This window comes from Haliaeetus albicilla, chromosome 19 (assembly GCF_947461875.1).
Source record: "Haliaeetus albicilla chromosome 19, bHalAlb1.1, whole genome shotgun sequence".
In the NCBI taxonomy this organism is placed as follows: domain Eukaryota; kingdom Metazoa; phylum Chordata; class Aves; order Accipitriformes; family Accipitridae; genus Haliaeetus; species Haliaeetus albicilla.
In genome coordinates this window covers 7,313,906-7,336,954 of record NC_091501.1, presented here as the reverse complement: position 1 = coordinate 7,336,954, position 23,049 = coordinate 7,313,906, and the positions used below count along the sequence as shown (strand labels likewise).

Sequence of the window (23,049 nt, the reverse complement as noted above, 5' to 3'; positions counted from 1 at the left end):
CAAAATTTAAAAAAACTTTTACAGATTTTGACAGTACTTTTTAACATACTTATCTGAGGCATAATTACCAGGTCAGAACATCCATGGATAGTCTTGGATAAAATTCTTACTTATTTACATTTATGTATCTCGTCTCTCCTTTGCATTTTAAAGCATCACACAGAGATCAATCTTGCAACTGCTGAAATCACTGCCAAAATGCCCAGTATTTTCAAGAGATTATAATCAAACACTTAATATGTAAAAATACTGATATATTTATTATTAAATTTACAATTTTGAAATAATAATGTAAATGAGAACAGGAAAAAACCTGCAAGGCAATAAAACCTCATTATTGTAGTCTGTAACAAAAATAAATAAAAAAGAGGTACTGAGGAATTGTTTCTAAGTAATGTTGTATATAAAGTATAATCCATCTTGAACTGGCTGCAAATATGTCTATTCTTACTGTTTACTAAATAATCAAATTTGCTTCTGGAACTCACAATTAGTCTGAGAGTTTATGTGTATACAGTCATATACTAATCTGCATTATGAAAAAACCCTAAGCTTGTTTCAACTGTGTCTGCAAACCAAAGGAACTTAAACACTTGCGTTTAATTCAGGTCAGTATTTTCTTTTGGAAATTAGTAGTTATACTAACTGAGACTGAATGTCAGCAATAACACATTTTCACTTCATAGTGTCTGTAAAAAATGTGTTTACAATGATGTGGATAATAATCTAAAAGTTACAGTATTAGTGAAACTGGAAACTAGTAAGGAAAAATAGTATGAATTTAAAAAAAAAACCAAAATAAAATGTTGCAAGTATATAATTGCATTAAAATATCACTTTCTAATCCTAAATTACTTTTATCTGTGTTATTACATACATTTCATCTCATCACTGGAAATACAGAGTTATTTCATTTAGTTAGTTTTATTTATACTGAGACAATTATTGCTTATTTTGAAACATACATTTTAAAAATATTGTTTATTTTAAACAGGATTCAAGTTTTGATATCCAAATAATGGTAAGTTTACAATGCCTTTATTCTCTTTCATTATCGAGTGCTTCAGATATGCTACAGAAAACTCTTAGGCACATTCAGATTTGGGGGATTTTTTCGCTTTTTAGAACAAGGTGTAGTAAAATTGTAATGAACAGTTTTCTGAAAATCCACACTGGGTTTTCTATAATGGGTTAGTATAGCATTTTCTCTGCATAACCGCTCCATAACTTGTGTGTAACAATTTTTGTCATGTCAATGTTATTGAATGATAACTTTAGCTTCATAAATCATGTTACACAAGTGACACATACCTCTGTATTACATACTGTAAAACACTCCAATAACAGTAACACCCTTTATGTAAACTTCTGCTGCAAATTAAGGAAATGAACCTTGAAACGTTTGCACGAGTGAGTAATGTTACCCGTGTGAGTTGTCCCACTGACCTCAAAGAGACTTCTCAGAGGAGTGAGAACTTTCTTATAATAGTAAACAATTACGGTAATGCCTCAGTGCCTGCAAAATACATATTCCAGGAGGATGTATATTCTCTATAATCACTGTATTTATTTGGGATTTTCTGACTGACAATGTTGAAAGAACCAGCCTGGTCTTTTCTGGCTCCCAACAGAAAAATGTTCTTGCAGAGTTTTCCTGACCAAGACGTACTGGGCCAGGCTTTCGAAGATGCGCTAGAAGTACTGCAGCAGCACTCTGACAGAGAAATGCAGTATTCACCAGGTAAAAAAGACCATTATTCCATTTCATTTACCACTTTGTATTTTTACAGGAAAGTACATCTTGATGCACATAGGTGGGAGATTAATTTCCCAGAGGTGGATTAATGGACAGCAGAGGGGTATGTTGGGAGGATGGAAAGGGGGAAGAATATTTGGAGGGTTTCTGCCCCTCCATTAGTACTGCCCAGCGTGGTGTGCATCTTCTGTGTCACAGCACGGAGAAACTCTTGGACAGTCCCCTCTTCTACCTTCTCCTCAGTACTAGCTGAGGTGCACTGAGCCCAGATTTCCTATAATCAGAGGATATATGACCACAGTGCAACAGCCATTTTCCAGTTTTAATGTTTTAATTGAAAAATGCCCTTCTGTTATGCTCTGAATAAGCTCATAATAACAATGAGTTCTAATGGAAAAAAAAAAAAAAGACCAAGAATCCAACATGTGAAATTAATTTCCACAATTACTTTTTTTACATTAAAATATAAATTTTAAATATTTTTATGTAGAAATGATAGTTTCAGTCTGGATAATTAATAGAAAAGTGTTTTTCTTGGCTTCAAGCATTTTATACTTTACAAAACTTAAAATACAGGAAAGCTGTAAATTGTTCCAGTTCAGGCAAGGTTTTGGCAATTAAATGATTATAAAATTTAAGATCTGTGTTTGCTGTTTTTACATTGTAAACAGAAATGAAAGGAAAGGAAAATAGGAGGCTACATCACAAACCCCCTAAGTCCAGAACAAAATATCTATTGTCTTTTGTGTGGAATGCATTTCATACGAGGAAGTTTATTTACGTATTATCTATTATATACTGAAATGTAAATAAGACCTCTTGGGCCATATCTTCAGCCTTTGTTAATAAATTTTTGGCTCCACTGCACTGGTAATTTACACATGCTGAAGGATCCACTATACATAATTACTTGCAATGTTCTTGCCTGTATCTGTTGTTAGGGCCGATGGAGAAAGGTATAAAACACTTGCAACTCAGTGGTTAGTATGTCCCACAGCTGCACCCACATTTCCACTTGCAATAGATGTACCCTCCAAAATCTTTTTATGACCATGTGCAGTGCGTAATTTATTCCAAATGCCTCAGTCCGGTCTTCGCCTTTGCTTCTTTTAAACATCCTAAGGTCTCGGGTTCCTTCGGTGTCGTTCTTTCAGGCACTGCAGATGCTCTGATGCTCCTTCACTTCATTCACAATTGGAGACTCTGACTTGCATTGTACTAATGGCCTGCAGAACTGTGTGACATTCCTTTTTCCTTTCTAATACATGTAGTATAGTAGTCTATAATTATTCTGTTCATTATGTTTGGTGATCTATTCGGCCCTCCTTTTTCTATTAACCAAAATACTTCATGATACTATGAAATATCTGACATTTTGTCTTAACAAATATTGCTTGTCATCGTGAAGGCGAACAAAACCAGCCCAAGGGTGCAATTAACAGCAACAGTACAGATTACGTTGGATAACCTGCTGATATGAAACCTCTTGGCTCTGGAGACTGTATTATCTAGAAGGCAGCCATAAGATAAATGTTTTTTGACAGACCCAGCAGCATGTTAGACTGTTTGCCGCTGGGTTTTTTTCCTTCTTCTCTCCCTTTTACTCACTCAGGTTTCCCTCCATCCTAATTCTCAGGTTATAAAAATTGCCTGACTGCGCTCAACCATCACCACCACCTCCGAGCAAGTCCTAGCTACTCTGCAGCACCATCTACAGAGGACCAAGGGTATACCTGGCGAAATGTGATTGTAAGTGAACTGATTACTAATAACAGAGTCAGACATAAATGGAAAATTGGCTGACCATTTGTGATTTCTAGTACAAATCATTATATACAAATCATTATACTAACTCTAACAGAAATTTGGTCTGCCCAGGCATGATTCAGATTCAACTGCCTTGGGAAATATTTGCAAAACATGTTTAATAGTCTCTTTTTAGGAGTCATCTTAGCTCTTTGCCTCTGGTGCTCTTCTGTGGTTCATCATGTAACATGACAACTAACAAAACAGTCTACTAGTACGATAGGGAAAAGGGTTTCTCTCTATTACCTGGCAACAAGCAGAGAAGAACAACTTCCAACCTCCGCATAGCTTCTGCTGCTGTGAGAAACTACCGCACCTTTGATTTCTTCAACAGCATTTTCCTCTAAGAGTGCTGGGAATACCAGCATTGTCTGAACTCTGAGCTCAGCTTGAGCCTGCAGAGTCCATATTCATTCTTAAAAACACTGGGAGTGTGGCTTCCAGGAGTGATGGAAAATTAATATTGCATGGGAGATAATTTCAGGTAAACAGATTCCACAAAAGCCCATTTTCAATGGGCAGATCAGCAACAACGTGACACAGGAGCTACAGAGTCTGTAGGGGCCACTGTCCAGGTGGCTGTTGGCTTTTTTACTAACTCTGGAAACAGAGTCTACTGTTGCTCCTCTGCCTCCAACAGAAGGGTTGAAGGTCCAGAGTGAGGCAATTACTCTGTTTTCCCTCTCATACCTCCCCTCGTGGGCAGCCCTTCCCCCTGGACACAAATCAGTGCTGCTTATTACTGGTACAGCACACTGCATGCCTTCGTGGCTGAGAAAAGTCTTCCATGGCTGAGGTGATGAAAGGCTGCATTTTGAAGGCTTCAGGCAATTAATTACTACAAGTTTCTTTTCCCTCAGAGAATGTACTCTATTAGTAACTCTTCTTTGTCTTAATTCTTGAAGAACAGTGCAGTGGATTTTTATGCGGATGAGACTGTCTACCATACGCTGCAGAATACTCCAGAAAGCCAAGTGACGCATGCTGCTGCTGGCCAGCCAAAAGCAGGGAAAGGTGTGTAGAAAGAGCATATCTTGATATGTACGTTATGTTACTTCAAAAAAATCTCCTGGCAAATTATGCTTTCTCTTTTTCCTAATTTTTTTTTACTTTTAATGGGAAAAAATAAGTTAACATTTAATAGTAACTAGAATACAACTGCTAGTGTTCAATTCCTATCTGCTAAATCTCATAAGGTAAGATACATGTGTTATCATCTTATTCTGTCCTCCTGTTTAGTACATGGAAAAACAAACCAGAGATGTGTTTCACTCCAAATCATCTGGGATGAAGTATGACGCAAAGAAGTAAATCTAGCTATTAATAATATCTTTATCCACTTTAATAGCTTACTTTATTTCATGTGGTCCAACAAGGAGTGGTTTTCTTGAAGGTTTTTCACATACATGAATATTATTGCACCTGATTTTATGCCATTGGTTACTTTTCAAATTACCTCTTAGATTTTGTCACTTCCAGTGTGCATTTTTATAGCTATTTTTATGCTCCTTTTGGTTGACTTTGCTTGAGTGGATAGCTATTTTGCAAAGAATAGGTCGGGTGACATTGTTCATTACAGTACTTCTTTTGTTACTGCATTCATACTTTGGTTTTTGTTTGGGACTCAGCATCCTTTCTATGACTCCGCTAGATAAGATTTCCACAGCTTCCACTCTGAGCTGTTGTACCTACTTTTGACTGTGGGGTCTTTTTGAGTAGCTTCCTGGTTTTGCTGCTTTTTGAAATCCCCTGCTCTCAACTTTAACCACATGGTGTCAGTTTTTGGTATCATCTCTTCCCATTGATGCTGAACACTGTGGTTTATGTTGCTTAATAGCAACTACTACTACTACTACTACAAATTCCTTGGGACGATGGAAAGAGAGTAGCCTCTGCTTTTAAGTTCTGTAGTTCTAATACTTGAAATTCACTGTTGCAAAGAAAAACCTTTCAATCCAGGAATGTTGCTTTTCTAAGTCTTACCCAGTGTTGCACTGGGGAATTTTACATGAGAGTATCTGGATTCACCTTCAGTTGTTACTGCTCTCTTAAACTTCGTTTCCTGTTTCATATTTCTTTTACATTATTATCAATGTTCTTTTCCAGAAGGCATAAATTTTCAGATACTGCATAATTTTTCAGAATGACTGACTATTCTTATGGGTTTTTTTGGTGTCCTCTTATGGGTTCTTTGTGTCCATGGCAATATTCCTGCCAGAAACTGTGATTTGGGGGACTATTTCCACTATACCTAAATAAATTTGGTCCTCCTGGCTTCTTATTGAGACATGAGAGGTTTTGTGTACATTAGCAAGTAGTGTGGCCCTTTAGGAATAGATCTGTAGATGAAACAATCAATACTGAGGACCCAAAGTCTGTGTTTAAAAGCGTTTCTCAAGGATTTGTTTAGGGCAATCTCTAGGATGCAGCGACTTAGATAAGCTTCTGGAAAACATCTTTGAGTTAGGTCTTTTCTGGAAGGAGTCCAATTCATGCACGTCAAGGCATTCCATGATCTGAACTAAAGCTTGGTGAGTGGAGATAATCAAGAGGGGTACTTCAGAAATGCATCTGAATTAGACACACCCAGAGAGAATTAGGCTGCTTCAGGACAATTCAGCACAGAAATCTAATGCAGACACTCTGAAAGACCTTCTGGAGCAAACTGCCACTCTCCAGTGGCCACATAAGAAACCTGCAGACACTAGCCTGCTAGCTTAGACTGATGTTTAGGGCCTGAAAATGAATTTATGCACTAGCTTATGCAATGAGGTGCAGTACAAAGATCTGTGAACTAACCCCAGCTCAAACTGGTGCATCCACATTGTGTAGCACTTTGGCAATAACAGCTGGGCTCTAGTAACATAGCTGCATTAACACATAAGATCAAATAAGCCCTCTCAAACCAAGACATCAGCTAGATGTGTCTAGAAAGTGTCTAGAAATAAAAATTTGGCCAGAAATGACAGCTGAAAAAAGAGGACAGGCAGAATGAAATCAGATGCTGCTGCAGACATGGCTACACTACTGTTTTCCAGCAGACTCAGTCCGTAATAGTGTGTGGATTTTCCCCTGATCTTATTTTTTCTACCAGAGGTTCATAGGTTTATAAGATAATTCAGGTTGGAGGGGACCTAAGGAGGTCACCTACTAAGAAGTGTTTACTGTGATCAGGCAGTGTCCTTCACCAGTTTGCTTTTAAGCTTCTCGTCTTGGTAATACTACATGTATTTCTAGTGGAATAGGTACTTCTAGTCACAGGCCAATTTTTATTTAAATAATGAAATTTTATTAATTTTTTTGGAAAGTACCTCTGATTTCAGGCTCTTCTTCTTCCTAGTCTGACTGTCACTTCTCTCCTCTTTCCTTATCACCAGATGCAGAATTACTGTCATCCCTAACAGATGTCTTGGCTTGACCTCAGTGTTCCTTAGCAACTGTCACTTTTCCCCTGTTCCTAGTTTAAAATAGCCACACAAGACAAGACTTTATGAACTTTAGGTGCAGCTGCTTGTTTCCACTTTGGTTAAAGTGGAAGCCATTCTTCTGCATAGACTCTGCTTTCTGCAAAATGTTCCTCTTTGTCTCATAATCTTAAATTCTTCCTCCTTATGGCAGCTTCTTGGTCGCCCTTGGCTTTGTGAAGGGAACTAGAAGTACTTCAGAGAAAGGGATTCACAAGACCTAAGTGAAACTAAATAAGCTTCACTAGTAAACTCAAGTTTGAGAGCTGAGCCTGTGGGGAGAAGCACTTAGTTAACTGACAAATATTGCAGTACTGAGCTTGCTTCATCCTCCATGGGAATGCAAGGTGACACTTCTGCACTTTTTTAGAAAACTGCAGAGTACCAGAAAGTCTAGCTCCTTATTGACTAGGTGAGGTTTATTGTTCAAAACTAGCTTGCTCTCCCCACTCACCCACTCACGCTTTCTCGTATCAGACCACCTTGCATTCCCAAAACAGTCCTGAAACAAACCTGACAAAATTGAGTCATCTCAAAAGCTTTGAGTTTTGATTAAGCAGGGAAAGCATTTATTCAAAAACATTCAGATTGGCTCTCCAGAACCTCTTTCCCGCACTGTCTGAGGATGTAATTTCCTGCAGTGGGTTCCCTGACCATGCATCTGCACAGCATGTGTCTGAAGACTGCTGAAAGTGGCTTCTGAGACCTACCACTACAGTGAAGTCACCAGATATATGTCATGATCCCCAAATAACATGCTCTTGAAACTCTAATGACCAAATCCTTTTCTGTCACCACAGATCTGTACATGTTTCAGAACTATCATCTCATTTGCTGTTGCTGGTCTTCCACTGAATAGTTTATACTGATCTTTTAATTTGTGACAGGATATTAGGTTCACCTATGCTTTTGCTTGTAAGATCCCTTCCAGAAAAAGACAACTGCTCATCTTTTAAAACAAGTATAAGTTCTGTTCTGACATTTTGTACTTCATTTCTTAATAGGTAGAAAAAAACTTCGACTGTTTGAGTACCTCCATGAGTCTCTGTATGATCCAGCTATGGCAAACTGCATCCAATGGGTGGATAAGCCCAATGGTGTCTTCCAGTTTGTCTCCAAAAACAAGGAGAAACTTGCAGAGCTGTGGGGAGAAAGAAAGGGAAACCGCAAGATCATGACATATCAGAAAATGGCCAGAGCACTGAGGAATTATGGAAGAACAGGTGAAATCATTAAAATTCGAAGGAAGCTGACATACCAGTTCAGTGCCGTTGTTTTACAGAGACTTGCTCCATCTTATTTCTTGGGAAAAGAAACAGTTTATCATCCATACATTCAGTCTAATCAAGAATATCAGTGTGCAGATGACTGGATCAGTTACAATAATTACATGTATAACAATGGTTATGCATTACAGCATGCTAACAGCTAGACATATCTTTCACATAAACAGGTCTTTGTTAGATTCCAGCACAGGAACTCTTCCCTGTACATAGCTTTTCCTTTAAGATATCATGCAAACATACGAAGAGGAGGGTTTTGAAAGTGATATTGGCCTAGTTTTGATCCTTTTGAAGTTAATGATAAATGGTCATGACTATTGAAGAAAACCGGCAGCTGTAGGGCACATTCTATTCTCCATGACATTAATCAGAGGAATTACTTCAGATTCAAGCTGGTATATCCAAGATCAGTATCAAGGCTTCTGTCTGTTAGTGGACATCAAAGATCCCATCCTGACAACACTCACTGGAAGTTTTATTCATATCCCCAGCATTTACAATCAGAATTTACATGCTGTTGTACCATAGCACATGCACTCCCTATCATTTGGATCATTTGGGTGCACATGAACTAGAAAGGGAAGAGATTTGCCAACTACATGAAGCTACTGTCTGCTTTTTTCCTCAATGTTCTTTATTAAGAGACATTTTCTGAGTGAATGCCTAGCTGAATGATAGAGTCCACATGAAGGTGCACCTGTTGGACAAGCTGTTAATCCTTAATCACTTAAATTAACATATCTTAGCACAGATCCTGACATATGGTATTAGGATTGCCAGGTGCACATTTCACTGTTGGCAGTGGATTCATTGGGAAAGTGACCATACCATGAGAGGGTTAGTAAAGGATTATGCTTTTCACAAAGTTATTTACAGTTCTTCCGCCACTAATATGAGAAGCTGCACTTTTGTCCAGCAGTTCTGTACTCACCTAACAAACATAGCTTTGTTATTTATTTTTGGAATTATAACTTTATACATATAAGTACAATTTCACTTCTCCAACTCTTTTCCTACAAGGGAATGCAGCTGAAAGGCTCAGTGATTTTACACTCTCTTCATGGGGAAGAAGGACTAAATTTAGGTAAAAAGAGAGTACTAGCCCCTTATTCCAGGATGATACCTATAAATATACTTTTTCTCATGCTTGATCAACTTGTATCATCATATGAGTTGTCTATTGTGCCAAAATAGTTCCATTCAACTGCATTCAATTCCGAGTTCTGCATTTTGCTTCAAGTGAGTGCAGGCCTGGATATTAATAAAGACAAAATTAATTTCTGTGGAGAGGTATAAATGGTGGCCTGATATGTTTGATGAAATTCACTGACTTTGATAGTTGCCCCTTTGTCTAACTCCTGCTTACTTGTACAGGGATATAATTTTATGTAATAGACACAATGCAGTACACTCTGCTCAAGCAAAATTCAAGGTTTTGAGTTAGCACTTTGGTAAGATGAAAGATGTGTACTCTTAGAAATCTGAAGCATGTTAAATAGCACTAAAAACAGACCCAGATTTTAAGTCAGTAAAATAAGAAGGTCATGACTGTGTTGTTAATATTTCATTTTGAGTGTAGTGTCCTGTAAAATGTAAACATTACTACAAAATAGACACAAGAATGCCTCTGGTCTTCTAGAACTGAATCTGGATCCTGCTGTAGCACTGAACACAGTTGGATTTTTAACTCTTACAAAGGACTAAGGTCTTTCAGTTGGGATGCCTTCACTATGTGAGGACATACGTAAATACAACACTTCAAATGTCATAATGTACATAAATTTGCCAAGAAACTGCACAGTTCAGTTACTCTGCATCTGTCACCCATTGCACACTGACTTTATGTTATTTACAAGGCTGGTAACATACACTGGATTAAGAGTCTTCTTTCTGCAAAGTGCTTCCTTAATCATTATGTTTAGATTCACTTTCCTCAGTCTCATCTACTTGTTAAGAAAATAAACACTTACTCAGATTCTGTGTTACCTTTTTAACTTAGGTATAAACATTAGCATTTGCTTCCTATAAAGCTGGTAACCAGGTGAGATGTTACAGCTGCAGCTGGGAGAGCGGTACAGAGCTGAAAGAGAAGAGCATAAGGGGTGAGAACTAAAGGAAATTCAGTCAGGGAAGCAATGAGGGAATCATAATATCTGTGGATAGGAAGAGGCAGATTTCAGCCACGGAAGTAACCATGGGTACTGACAGTGTTAGAAAGAGATTCCTTTGAAAAAAACGTAGCCCACCTCCCCATGCTTCCACCCCCTCAATCAAATGTACCTGGAGAGATTTTAGAAGCTCCTACTGTGGTTCTGTGGCTATACAGAAGGATATTTAACTGTGCAATGCACTGATACTGGGCTTACATACAGAAAAGATTCTTGACTTAGCAACACTTTAACCTAGCAAAGACAGGTTAAATCATAAACTAAACCACATGGTTACCAAATAAGTGAGGTGCAGACTTAGACTTACTGAGGTCTGAAATCAGGTGTAGCTGTTTTTAACTGTGCAAATATTTAACCACTGAAACAACACACCAAGGTATGTGCTGGATTCATTGTTTCTCAGCAGCCTTAACCCAAGACGATATCCATTTCTAAGATGTACAGTACCGCAATAAAGTCATAGTAAAGTCATAGCCATACCACAAGACACAAGGCTGAATGTAGGAAATTGGACTCCTGCTAGTCTCAGTATTTGCAGGATCCTGTCATGTAACTCCATGTAGGAAATTCAAGGCTACCTGTGGAGATCTAAACAGAACTGAGGTGGGTGCTAGTAGGGCATTTTTATTTCCAGTGCAGTCCCCTGCGCACCTCACCCCCCATCACTGTCCTCCCACCCTCAGGCTCCGTGTGGCATCTCCTCCCTCCCACGTGCACAGGTTTGGACACAAGATGTGATGGTGCCAAGCACCCCGGGGGAAACATGAGAGGTGGCTCCCAAGACAGCAGCTTTATCCCATACACGTAACTCTTGATAACTGGCCATTGCTGCCATTGCTGGCTTCGCCTTTGTCTCTCTCCTGTCTCCTTTCTGCTCACCCCCAGCAGAAAGCAATCTGCCTGCCCACCCATATGCCTATATTTCACACTCACCTCTGACTTAGAGGCTGCATCTTGCCTTGGAAGACGCTGGGATAGGGCCTAGGAGTGGGGAAAGAAACCGGGCTTCTCCCAGCTCCCACACTCAGTGGGAGTGAGTATCCTTTAAAGTACCCCACTTTAAAGGATATCCCAGTCTGAGCAAGGTGCCCCATACTGAAGTCCTACATTCAACTAATACTGTGCCTCATGATGCTTCAGGCACTTAGTAAGGACGTGAGCCTTTCAGAGTGAAGTATGCCTCTAAAGGGATGGCAGAAATCCTCTTGCACAGGTATAGCTAGACATGTGGAGAGTCTCCTTGCTCATCCCTTGTGCCGACTGTGTCACCTGGTTTCTGTTCAGATGTGGCAGACAAGATCAGAGAGTCCCAGGCGAGTGCTGGGCTGGTGCCTCTCCCCAACACACAATTCTTGTTTGCTCGAGCAATGACAGGTATGGTATCATGCCTTGTATATCTGCTGTGGCTTCAGAGTTGTCCTCTGATGGAAGGTCCCTGTGCTACAAGCCAGGATGGCACGAACTGGGGTTGCGCCTTGGTGGAAAGAGCTTTGCCTCTTTGGCATGGGGGTGGCTCTGGGCCCACAAGATGGCACTAACAGATAGCTTGTCACACTGAATTTGTGACACTTGCAGGCCATTTGTTCTCCCCACGTTCCTTTTGTGTTTTCTCCCCCCCTCCATGTTTAATATTTTCATCTTTGTGCACAGCGCTGCTGCAGATGTGGCAGAAGCAGCACCTTTCCTTTTGAAGTTATTACCAGGCCAGTTCCATCTGTGGCAGATAAAGAAAATGTCATGACTGAGATGACAGGAAACCCACAATTTAAAGCAGATAACATTATGTCAGCAGATCCACAAGTCTGTGTCGATTACCCTGGACAACAGTCAGTTTTACAGCTGCAGCTCAGTGTCTTCTCCAAAATAAGTGTGGCTGCAGTGGCTTCCAACATTGCCGAGGGTGGTGCATGAAGAAGAAATAAAGCTGATCTTTCAGATTTAGACTTCTGAATTCCTATAAGCAGGAATTACATCAACAGCCTTACAGACTCTGTGATGGAGGCAGAACCAGAGCATCCTGGTAACATGTTTTATGTACCCCATCTTGCCTGGCCTATGCCATACTTATATGTATATATCCTGTTCAGCAGACCAAAATCAGGAGAGATTCTTAGCTTCCAGCTGAGAAATTATTTGATTTGATTTCATTTGCTTTGCATTTGACTCCAGGGAAACTTTTCCCTTTGGTAGCACTTAGAGCACACATCAAGTACCTGCCTCCACTTTGTCAGACACTTACCAGATGGGCATTATGGTGGCAGATGGGTCAGGCTGCCCCACTGTCCCAAGTGCAGATGGATGTTGTCCATGGAGAGCGTTGGGTTACCAATTCCTACTTTTTACAAACTGAGATCTTCTCCTATCATATGACAGAGCTGCATGTGTGGGTTTACCATTAGTACATTGCTTAGTGAGTATAAAAAGGATGGAAAATACTACAAACCATGGTGGGCTTTTTTGCAAGAAGCTGCCCCATGGATTGTTTCCTAAAAAGTATCCTGAGTGCCAGATGTAAACAAAACTATGTAATCTTCTTTTTTGGTTAATGAGAGCTGCCCCTGCATTCTTGGCAACATCTAAACAACCATAGCTAATTGTCTAATAGATGAATGACTGCAAACACTCACTGGTGTATCAGGGTAACGCTGGCGCTCAAGCTGGGTGTTCAGGCTATTTTCTAGTTATGTTTCATTGACCCTGGCAATTTTCCTAGGTTGCTGGTTTCCCAAATTTCTTTTACGAAGAAGGTCAAGGCAAACTCCCAGATTGTCTCTAAACTGCAGGAGCAGATTCCTACATCTGTGCACAAGCTGAGGGCAACGACATTGCATGTGCCTGCTGCTGTCTGCATGAACAGATTCACTTAAGGGACTGGAGAGAGTCTGAGACCATAAAACAAAGTCTGTATTTTAAATCTATTTTGGACAATGGTTTTCAGTTCTGCTTTCAGTCAGGTTTACAAAGATGCTGCATTTCAGGCTGAAACATTTCCTGTAATATTCCATTAGACAATACAATTAAGGCCTCACATGTATTACAGAAGACCTGGAAAACTCCACAGTCAGTGCACTATGGAGAGAAATCCCTTGTTGATAGTGACAGCAGAGGGTGTTTGCCAAAAAGCATTGTTTTCTCGGGTTTTTTAGGTCCAGCAGATCTCCCTCTGAGTTACCAACTGGCCTCCTGCAAGTGGCAGTTACCATCTACCTGTGTAAGGACCTCTGCTGAAATCTGCCACTGTTTTACTGCCTTATTTCATCCAACTTCTAGTTGTCTTACCTGCTGACATGCTGTGAATTTCATGCAGTATATTTTGGACTAAAAACTGGCAGCAGTACCAATGAATTCACCATTGGTTTATTCAAAAGAGGCCTAGACCTCTAACACCAAAGTGCATCACCAGCAACACAGCGCCTGTCTTATGATACGGCTGTCTTATCATGTCTTTTATTATATCACCTTCACCAGGGGATTTTAAAGGGCTCTGTAAAAGTACCGTTATCCCCACTGTATCTGCAGGTAGAGGAGAAGACACATGAGGTAGGGTCAGATATCCGTGGACTCAATGGCAGGTGAGGAGAATGGAGCACCCCGAGCATGGGCTGCAGCCAACAGCTAGGCCCACCTCGCGCTGGTCCAGTTCCCTGCTGTTTCCGAGGCATCAGAAGAAATAAGTAAAATAATTAGCGGAATCTAATCCATGCATTGAAAGTGCCCAAAAGAGAAGTAAGCAGTGCTCCACCGACACATACGGCACAGCTGGAGGCAACACGAGCTTTTTGTATCATTCAACAGCACACCTCAGATTTGAAATGTGGGATGCGCTGGTGCGGAAGGGCAGTCCTGAAGCAGATGGGCAAAGGATGCCTGAGCAAAGGATTTCTTTCGCTTTTTTCTAGTGAAGGAAATTATATCTAATTACAGACAGTCAGGAGCTTCAAGCCAGAGAGCCTCGGTGCTGCGCGTACATTTTAAAATACCACTCTCCCAAGGCAATATAGTGCCTAAGAGGCACCAGCCACCTTGTTAGGAAGTTGCACATTGAACAGTCAGTGTTGATACAATGGATTATAAGGTGAATTACAGTGCAACCAGGCTGTATTAGCAAGATGCCAACAAACTGCATGCAGAGTGTAAACTGATGGATGGAAAAGTAAATTCCTTATTTGACATTCCAGAAACACATAACCTGAGCCAAGAGTTCAAGAACCACAATGAAATAAAAAGACAGACAGCTGGTTGTTTGTCATGATATCTCTGTGTAGAATTAGAGGCATTAATTACATATGGGGAATATTAATGACAGTTTAAAGTGGAATGTAGCTAATCATTACAGTACTATCTCCAAGCAGAGCGCTTGTGAAGCTGTATAATACTTTCTTTCAGAGGAAATGAAAACTCAGCAAATCTATTTGGAGTACTAGCAGTGTGTAGCAGTCCGAGTGTCTAGGTTGACTTTTCTGCCTCATCAGAGCAGAATTCCATAACAATTAGAAGACACAACTCTTTACAGATTTGGCTAAGTCCATTAGTCTTGTTGAGATCCAGAAAGCACAGGAGATGGCTTAAAAATAATGAGATTGGCTTAAAAATAATAATATTTGAATGATTTGATTTGCCCTCTAGTTTTTAACCTTGATTTCAGGTTTCCAGTCTGCACGCAGCAATGTTGAGGCTAACACTCTTCTCAAAAAAAGAACCAAAGACTGGGGGAGCTGAGGTTGTTGGAAAAGCAGCACGTTTGGAGAGATGCAGAGTAGTGAGGAAAACTCCATCTTCTGTACAAGCAGCAACATGCTTCATAATGGAGGCAAACCCATGCGCTACAAGTGATTAGCAGCTTGCAGAGATGAAGGAAAAAAGGTGCAGCAGCGAGATGGTCTCTGGCCACTGGAAGACTGTGCAATCACATGGGCAGCCACGTTTTCACCCAGCTCCTACAGCTCTCAGTTTCCTCTGGGCTGGTTTTAGGCAACTGGATTACTTTGGACCTCTGAGGTCTGCGGAGCCTCTCAGTCTTCATAGACTAAGGCAAAGGATTTAGATGGCATTTCGGCATGCTGGGACAGAATGCAGGGAGTCTAATTGTCCATTCCACTGGTTTAGCAGTCCACAGTATTTAAACCAGATGAGAATTGGGCTTAAACATCTCAAAAGGCCTCGGAAGGTCTGAGCATCTCACTAAGCAGTCCTGAGGAAAACTGCAGTTTTCAGTTGGTGTCACTGTGAGATTATGCTGTGTCCTGTTGTCCTGGTTTTGGCTGGGATAGAGTTAATTTTCTTTCTAGTAGCTGGTATAGCATTATGGTTTGGGTTCACTACCAGAAGAATGTTGATAACACACTGATGTTTTCAGTTGTTGCTAAGTAGTGTTTAGACTAAGTCAAGGAGTTTTCAGCTTCTCATGCCCAGCCAGCAAGAAGGCTGGAGGGGCACAAGGAGTTGGGAGGGGACACAGCCAGGACAGCTGACCCAAACTGGCCAAAGGGGTATTCCATACCATGGGACATCACGCCCAGTATATAAACTGGGGGCAGTTAGCTGGTGGGGCAGATTGCTACTTGGGAACTAACTGGGCATTGGTCAGCAAGTGGTGAGCAATTGCATTGTGCATCACTTGGTTTGTATATTCCAATCCTTAGTATTGTCATTTTATTATTGTTATTATTATCATTATAAGTTTCTTCCTTTCTGTTCTATTAAACTGGTCTTATCTCAACCCACGAGTTTTACCTTTTTCCTTCTGATTTTCTCCCCCATCCCACTGGGTGGGGGGGGGCAAGTGAGCGGCTGCGTGGTGCTTAGTTAACGTCTGGGGTTAAACCTCGAGACCTGTGAAAAGCACACTAGGAACACCAAGTGCTATGTTGGCTACAGAGCATCAGGGCCCTGAGTGCATGTGCTCCTCTCCCGCGGGTTTGGCTGCCTGGGCTCAGGGCCAGGTTTGATAAACAGCTGCCTGGCCTTGAAAATGATGTGAAGAAAGAGTTGTTTGAGAAGAAGCTGAAAGAAGCCTTAGGAGTGGCTCTCCCCCATTCCTTGAGAACTGCATTTAAGCTGACTTGGACCCTGCCTGAGCTGCGCTGTATCCATATCTTGCCTGGCCACCTATCTTGTTGATTGAGACCATCACCCTGACCCATGGATTGACTTTGTGACATTACCTCAGGCCTTACTCGTCACTATGGAGTTGTCTGGCAATCACTGGACTGCGTCTGACCAGGTTACTGCCACCAAACCTGTTCTGCTCACCTTGGTTGAGTGCTGCGGGACTGTGCCCTTGTCAGTGAGGTGTCTGCCTGGTCCACCTTGCTCCGCTCAGCATCCTGCTCCCTTTACCTCGCCGAGCAGCTTGCCCTTGCTGCTCATAGACTCAAAGGCAGCCAAGATGCAAGTTGTTAAAATTTTCAGTCCTAAAGAATGAATGACACTACCTGGGAAGTGTAATGAACCACAATCTCAAATGGAATTACTTGAAAATGGTATCTAATTGGTCTTTCAAAGTTTTGTTTGGCATATGGGAAGCATTTAATTCTCTCTCTGACCTCTGCACAATAAAAGCCACCTCTTACATAGCTCTTGTCTGCAGAGGGAAGTTCTCTTATTATGTGCTAAACTGCAAATTTAAACCAATGTTGTTACACCAATATTCCCCTCTCCTCATGTGAGTTCTTATTCCTTGTGGATCTGTGCCAAATCCACACTTACTCTGGAATAAGCATTACACAAGTATGGTTGTCAGTGGTATGAGCAGTAGCACTTCCTTATCTGGACTAGGCAAAGAGACGTTTTAATGAAACAGCTCTGCAGGATTTGGACTGTTGCAGGCTGCAGGTAGCTGGAAACATAAGTCTTTCTGCTTTCTGTATTGATTTCTCTCAGATACAGCATGCTCTAATTTCCAGTGTGCATCTGTTGGTTTTATTTCTTCTCATGTTTTAGAGTCCCCGGGTAGCTGTAATTCACCCCTTGGCTTGCCCTCTGACACGGTGAGGACAGCAACACATAATCAATGGCAGGCTTGCTCCTATTAATCTTGTTCAGTAAGGGCCTGATCCTCTTTCTGCAGAGGGCAAGAGGACAGTTCACACCGACTTCAGTGGAGTCAGGACAGTGCCCCAACACTAATGGCTTGAGCAGCAGGTGTTCCAGGGAACCCACATCAATCTTCCTTTTTGTTGAGATTAAGATTTTTGCCACCCTGTGCTGGGCTGGAAGTCAAATACCCATGCAATCTGACTCTCCAGCATTAGGTGTGAAAGGTGTTGCCACGAAAAGCTCTCCATTCATTTTAATTGCAAGAAAAATTAACAACTAGCCTGCTTGAAAAATGAACACCTTTGAAAGTGCTCACAATTACCTTAAACTCTTATATTTCGTGATCTTCTGAGATTAGAAGGGAGAAGCACTATATAACACGAGGAATGTGAATTTCTTACTTTCCAGTGGCAAAAATCTCCCTTTTTTAGGTTTCTTAGGCCTGTAACCAGGTACAGATAAGGGGTTGGGGTCAGAGAAATGACCATTTTCTCAGCCTGAGACTTGGGCCAGAGTCACCTGGAAGCAGAGGAGCCCTCATTTCAGAGTCTCAGTCTGCCAAGACTGTGAACTAACTGCACTGGGACTGGACATGAACATAAGCCTTTGTACTACTGTGTCATAGTTAATTTTTTAACAACAGCTGTTCGAAGATACTCAGAGGCATGGAATGCTGAGAGGGTACTTCCTGAGAAGGTAGATTAAGCTCCAGTCCTACAGGGATTTTGGTCTGTAAGTCTTAATTTTGTATTCTGTAAAATTCATGTGAGTCCTTCTAGGCACAGGGTTGTACAGAGGACACCCATGGAGTGGGCTAAATGCAGTCCAGCTAGTCAGAAGCTCAAGAAATAAGCAAGTTATGCAATTACACAACCAAACATGTCATTTATTGCATGTAGCTTTCCAAACAGTTAGGGGCATAAATATGTGCATAACTCAATCATTCAATGTCTAGCATTTAAAGTTTTCATATATTTGCATCATTTATGTTGCATAATGCAGAACATATACATGCATGTAAAAGTTTATATACACAAATGGGCACTGATATAGTAAATATTTAGATTTTCTGTATAGGTTGAAACAGAAAGGGAAAAAGGCATGGGCTATTTGAACTCCTTCTACTCCTTTATTATGATATATGATATTTGCTGTTCAATTGTTGATGCAAGTGGTTCAGCAAATAAGTGAACTCTGTCTCATGAAAATACTTGTCATGTTGCCCTTTGAAAATGAGTCTATTTTTAAACTTTTGTATGATTTACGCCTGTTTGACAGGATCAATTTTTAATTTCAAGGTAGTGAGAGGTGTGAGTGGCTGTAGAGACACAGCAATTTGCTTACAGTTATTCATTACAACTTCTAGTAGTATTCAGAGCTGTTATTGTCTTTTAATTGTTTTGAGGGCTTTGCATTATAAACCAGAAAGAGTTAAGCAACTGGACTTTATTTTTGTAACTGTACTGTTGCTAGTACTTGATAATAGTTGAATAAATGCTTTGTAGAGAAGTTTGAAATAAAGCACTATGTAATTAGATATTTGCCTAGAAGTGGAAGAGAGCACTACTTTGTATTGACTGGAATTAATTTTACTCAAATGCAGTACAGAAGGGATCTTCTTAGTGAATACATATAAAGGAGCCACATACATACATAAAGTTTACATACACACTCATGTCATTTTGTAGAGAAAATATCTGAATACAATTTGTGTTTTCATATTTATTTCCTGATTCAAACACAGGTAAATAGTCAAATTCTTTGCAGTGCCTTAATGTCTCATTGGGAAATCCAGTTTAAGTCTTGTTCCCCCAGACCCTGCGTCACCCCAAAGTGACTCCAGTGGCTCACCTCCGCAGGGACAGGTCTCACCCCATCCCAGGTTTGCCAGAGGTGGGAAGGTGTCTGTGAAGTTTAAAGGTCTGAGTGGTGCTGAGACACGCTGTGCTGGGGACAAGGTGACCTGAACCCCAAAATGAATCCTAATGACTTTTGTTCAGACACTAAAAGTTAAAATAGAAGTGGGCGTTTGCTCCAGTTAATTAAGCGTTTTGCAGGCACCAAAATATTACTCCAGGGCGTGTTTTGGGAAAAAATACCTGGGGTGGTAAATACCCTGCCGCATCTCTTCTTTGGTGCTATTTGGTAGCTGCAGCATTGCAGGAGGGTTGGAGTTCTTTCCCAATTCTGGAGGAGTTACAAGTATTTCATCAGAGTATTTCATAAAGAGGCACGCAAAGGCTTCATATACTGCTTTGATCATGATCTGAATACTCCCAGTTAATAAATTCTCTTGTTATGACTAGTCTGGCCTAGGAGTCACAAAATTGGCATTTCAAATGCCAAAAGGTGGTGTTGCTTGGTCTGCTCCATTTAAGGACGAGCGCACTGTGAAGTCTGTATTCGGACCCACCTCCCTTGTACTCCATGAGAGTGAGGGGTATTAAAAATTGGTGTTTGCATTTGATCCACTCATTAGCTCAATATCACCGTGGAGCACTCTTTTGGATGGGGGTATTTATTCCTGTTTGGTTTTCACCCTTTTTTCTCTCTTGCCCTGTACTGACACATGTCATGCTCCTAATACCTTGCAAATATACTCACTAGGTAACAGAGAAACAATGCAGGCTCTTGCCAGTTGTCAATCATATGATCAAAGAGCACAGCACTGTATGTCCCAGGTCAGTGATGAATTTACATTCAGTCTTGTGGAGCACTTTCTTACTCTGGATATTAAAGGGAGTATTTAGGTGTGGAAAACTGGAACAAGAGAATCTTTCCCACAAACTTAAGCTCATAAGTCCTTCACAGGTTGCTGCAGAATTCTTTTTTGTTTCCTGAGCCAGGTAGAAGCAATGTCACCTTCACCACTTTACCCTGCATGTGACTTCGGCTGATCTTGACCCACAGCCAAGACGCTGAGTGCTAGCTTTATGATTCAAGCTCTGGCACGCTGAAGATGGGAACAAAAATGTAAGACTTCAGATTACACTTTGGCAAGGTCTGTAAAATTCAACACTAAACCCCTTTAAATCCTTTTGGTTAAAGCTTCATTTTTTTAAAGGTTAATGATCATTTGACCATCAGAATAAGTTATAAATAAGGAGCATAAATTAGATCAAAGTAGAGCTAATAATTTTTCTTTCATGCTCTTTGTAAGCAATTTAAGCTTTAGCTTTAAAAGATTGTTTTACTCACATGGATAGAAGACTTGCTCTGCTTTCCTCTTTAGGAAAAGAGTTGAGATGCCAGCTAATTGACAACTCCTGCCTGTAGTGAGTTGAGAGCTCCATTACAAGCTGTTGTCCAGTGACCTTGGTTTTAATGTATTTCCAGTCTGTAGGACAGATAAGATGCAAACAGTGCTCCCTAATTTTGCTAAAGTTTTATTTCAGAGGTTTGGGGACAAGAATATCTATGGGAAGGAAAGATTCCTCTTCTGGTATAAAGCAATTTTTGCAGTGTTGTAACTGTGTCCATGAGCTCATGTCTACGGCATTTCTGTAAGGAACCTTAGGCTAATGTGTGCTCAGCTTGCTGTGCTGTTAACATTATTCCTAACGGCTTTCTCTCCATCCTTTTCCCTCCTCTCTGGTCATCTCCCATGCTTTGAACTCTTCCAGTCCCATGTCCCATCTCCCAACACTGGCTAAAGTTCTCTCTCTGCAGTCCTCCCAAAAGCTCCTAGTCTCACTGTCTACCAGCCTTCAGTGGTATCGCTTCATGTTTGACATTGGATGGACCTAGACGAAGTTTTAGCATGCCTTTTATCCAGGACAACTCAGTGTTCGGTGTACTAGCAATGCTAACATATCAGCTTTTCTCTTTTCCAGTAGCTGCATCACATATCTGCGTGTAAGGTATACCTCATCTGTTTCCTCTTGCTAGACATGAATGTTTTATAGCTTTGTATAGAAATTTTTCAGCAATAAAAATAGAAACACTGATGTCAGTTCTTGATAAGTAACTCATATCAAATCACATCCCACTGGTAATCTGGCATAGCTCTTTCTTACAAAAGTATTATGTGAATGAATGCCCAAAATAACATTTGGTGTTATTAGGCGTATCAAGGTCTCATCTGTAATAACAATAACTACTGAAAATCCTGCAGGAATAGAAGAGATGATAGTTCTTATATAAAAAACTTGTAAGTTTCTTTTTAATTAATTCCCTTGTGCGACACGATTTATTGAGATTATTCCAACCTCATCATTAAATGTCATCAGTGATAACATAAACTTCAAAAACTAATCTTCATGAAGGTTTTCAGGTCTTGTCTCCAGTTATAAAAAGTATGTAAAAGTAATTTCACAAATTCTGAGATAAAGTAAAAATTGCATTACTTTCTTTCACAGTTCCTCTCTAAGTTTTCCCTGAAACCATTACACCTGCCACTTAAAAGTCAGCATTTACCACTGTGGTACTAGATTTGTTAGCATGGAAGACTCAGTTTAGCTGTTAAGAAAAAATTTGCAACTGTGAAGGCAATGAAGCAATGCAATACATCTCTAGGGAGAGTACACATTCTTCTGACTTGGAGGCATTTGTGGTCAGGTTAGAAGAAAACAGGAATCATACAAGGATAGGTGATCTTGCCTTAGCATAGAGGCTGCATGAAACAATCTTTTGAGATTTCTTCTAGCCCTGTTTTCTTACAATTTTATGTTACAGCATTTCCTATTGTAAATATTTCACAGAAGTATTAAGTAATAATAAGTAATAATTGCAGGGTAGGAGCTGTCAATAACCATTGAAACCTCTGGGTACAAGAGAAATAGTGTCAAAACGTGTGAAAAGACTGAAATAAATTACTGGTGTAGCTGACTTAATTGAAATGAAATGAAATCCAGCCAAAGGAAGCTGAAGCAAAATTCTGAGGAGACCATTAGAAACTAAGTGATGCTCGTGTTCATGTCTAAACACTCATTGATATATATGTGTATATATACATAAACATATGCACATATAGATAGGGATCTTTATTTGGGCTACATGTAAGGGCATAATTATATGAACACAGGTCCTGTGAGTCACCTTTGAGACTAACTTGATTGTCAGATAATAGGCTGGAGAAATGAATATTTTGGTAATGTTGGTTCTGTCCTCAAAATACACTAAGGCCCTGCTCTACTTAGGTGTGCAATACATGTAAGAGAAGGCTTTGTTAAGTCTGGCAGGGCTCTGACTGTTTAGGCTCAGTTGGGAATCAGCTGGGGACGAAGTCTCAGTCATTTGGGAAGGCATTGCTAGGCTGAAGCTAAGAAAGCAACCTGATCTTACTTGAATTTGACAATTTAATTTCCATCATTGGTCTCTGGAAGTGACAATGTGCTGAGAATGAAGGATTCTGCTGCTCAGAAATTATTAAATAAGCCTTGGTAGAGAGGGGAAATGCAACATAGCTGTGCAGTTCACAATTCTTTCTTACCAGAGCGTTTGCAAGTTTTCCTAGAAGGGGCAAAAACTGCACGTTTTTTGCCAGCTTACTATAGTTTTGGCTACACTCACAGTTTCTGCAGTAAAATCTCCAT

The 23,049-nt window shown here is 40.4% G+C and overlaps 1 protein-coding gene across 1 annotated transcript; it reads left to right on the top strand.

Moving 5' to 3' along the window:
• The first annotated feature begins 1,399 nt into the window (after window positions 1–1,399).
• Window positions 1,400–8,780, top strand: SPIC (Spi-C transcription factor). Its single transcript, XM_009922344.2, has 4 exons — window positions 1,400–1,741; window positions 3,393–3,505; window positions 4,468–4,576; window positions 8,031–8,780. Exons 1-4 carry the CDS (start codon window positions 1,591–1,593, stop codon window positions 8,456–8,458), a joined length of 801 nt encoding a protein of 266 aa, XP_009920646.2. The 5' UTR covers window positions 1,400–1,590; the 3' UTR covers window positions 8,459–8,780.
• The last annotated feature ends 14,269 nt before the right edge of the window (window positions 8,781–23,049 follow it).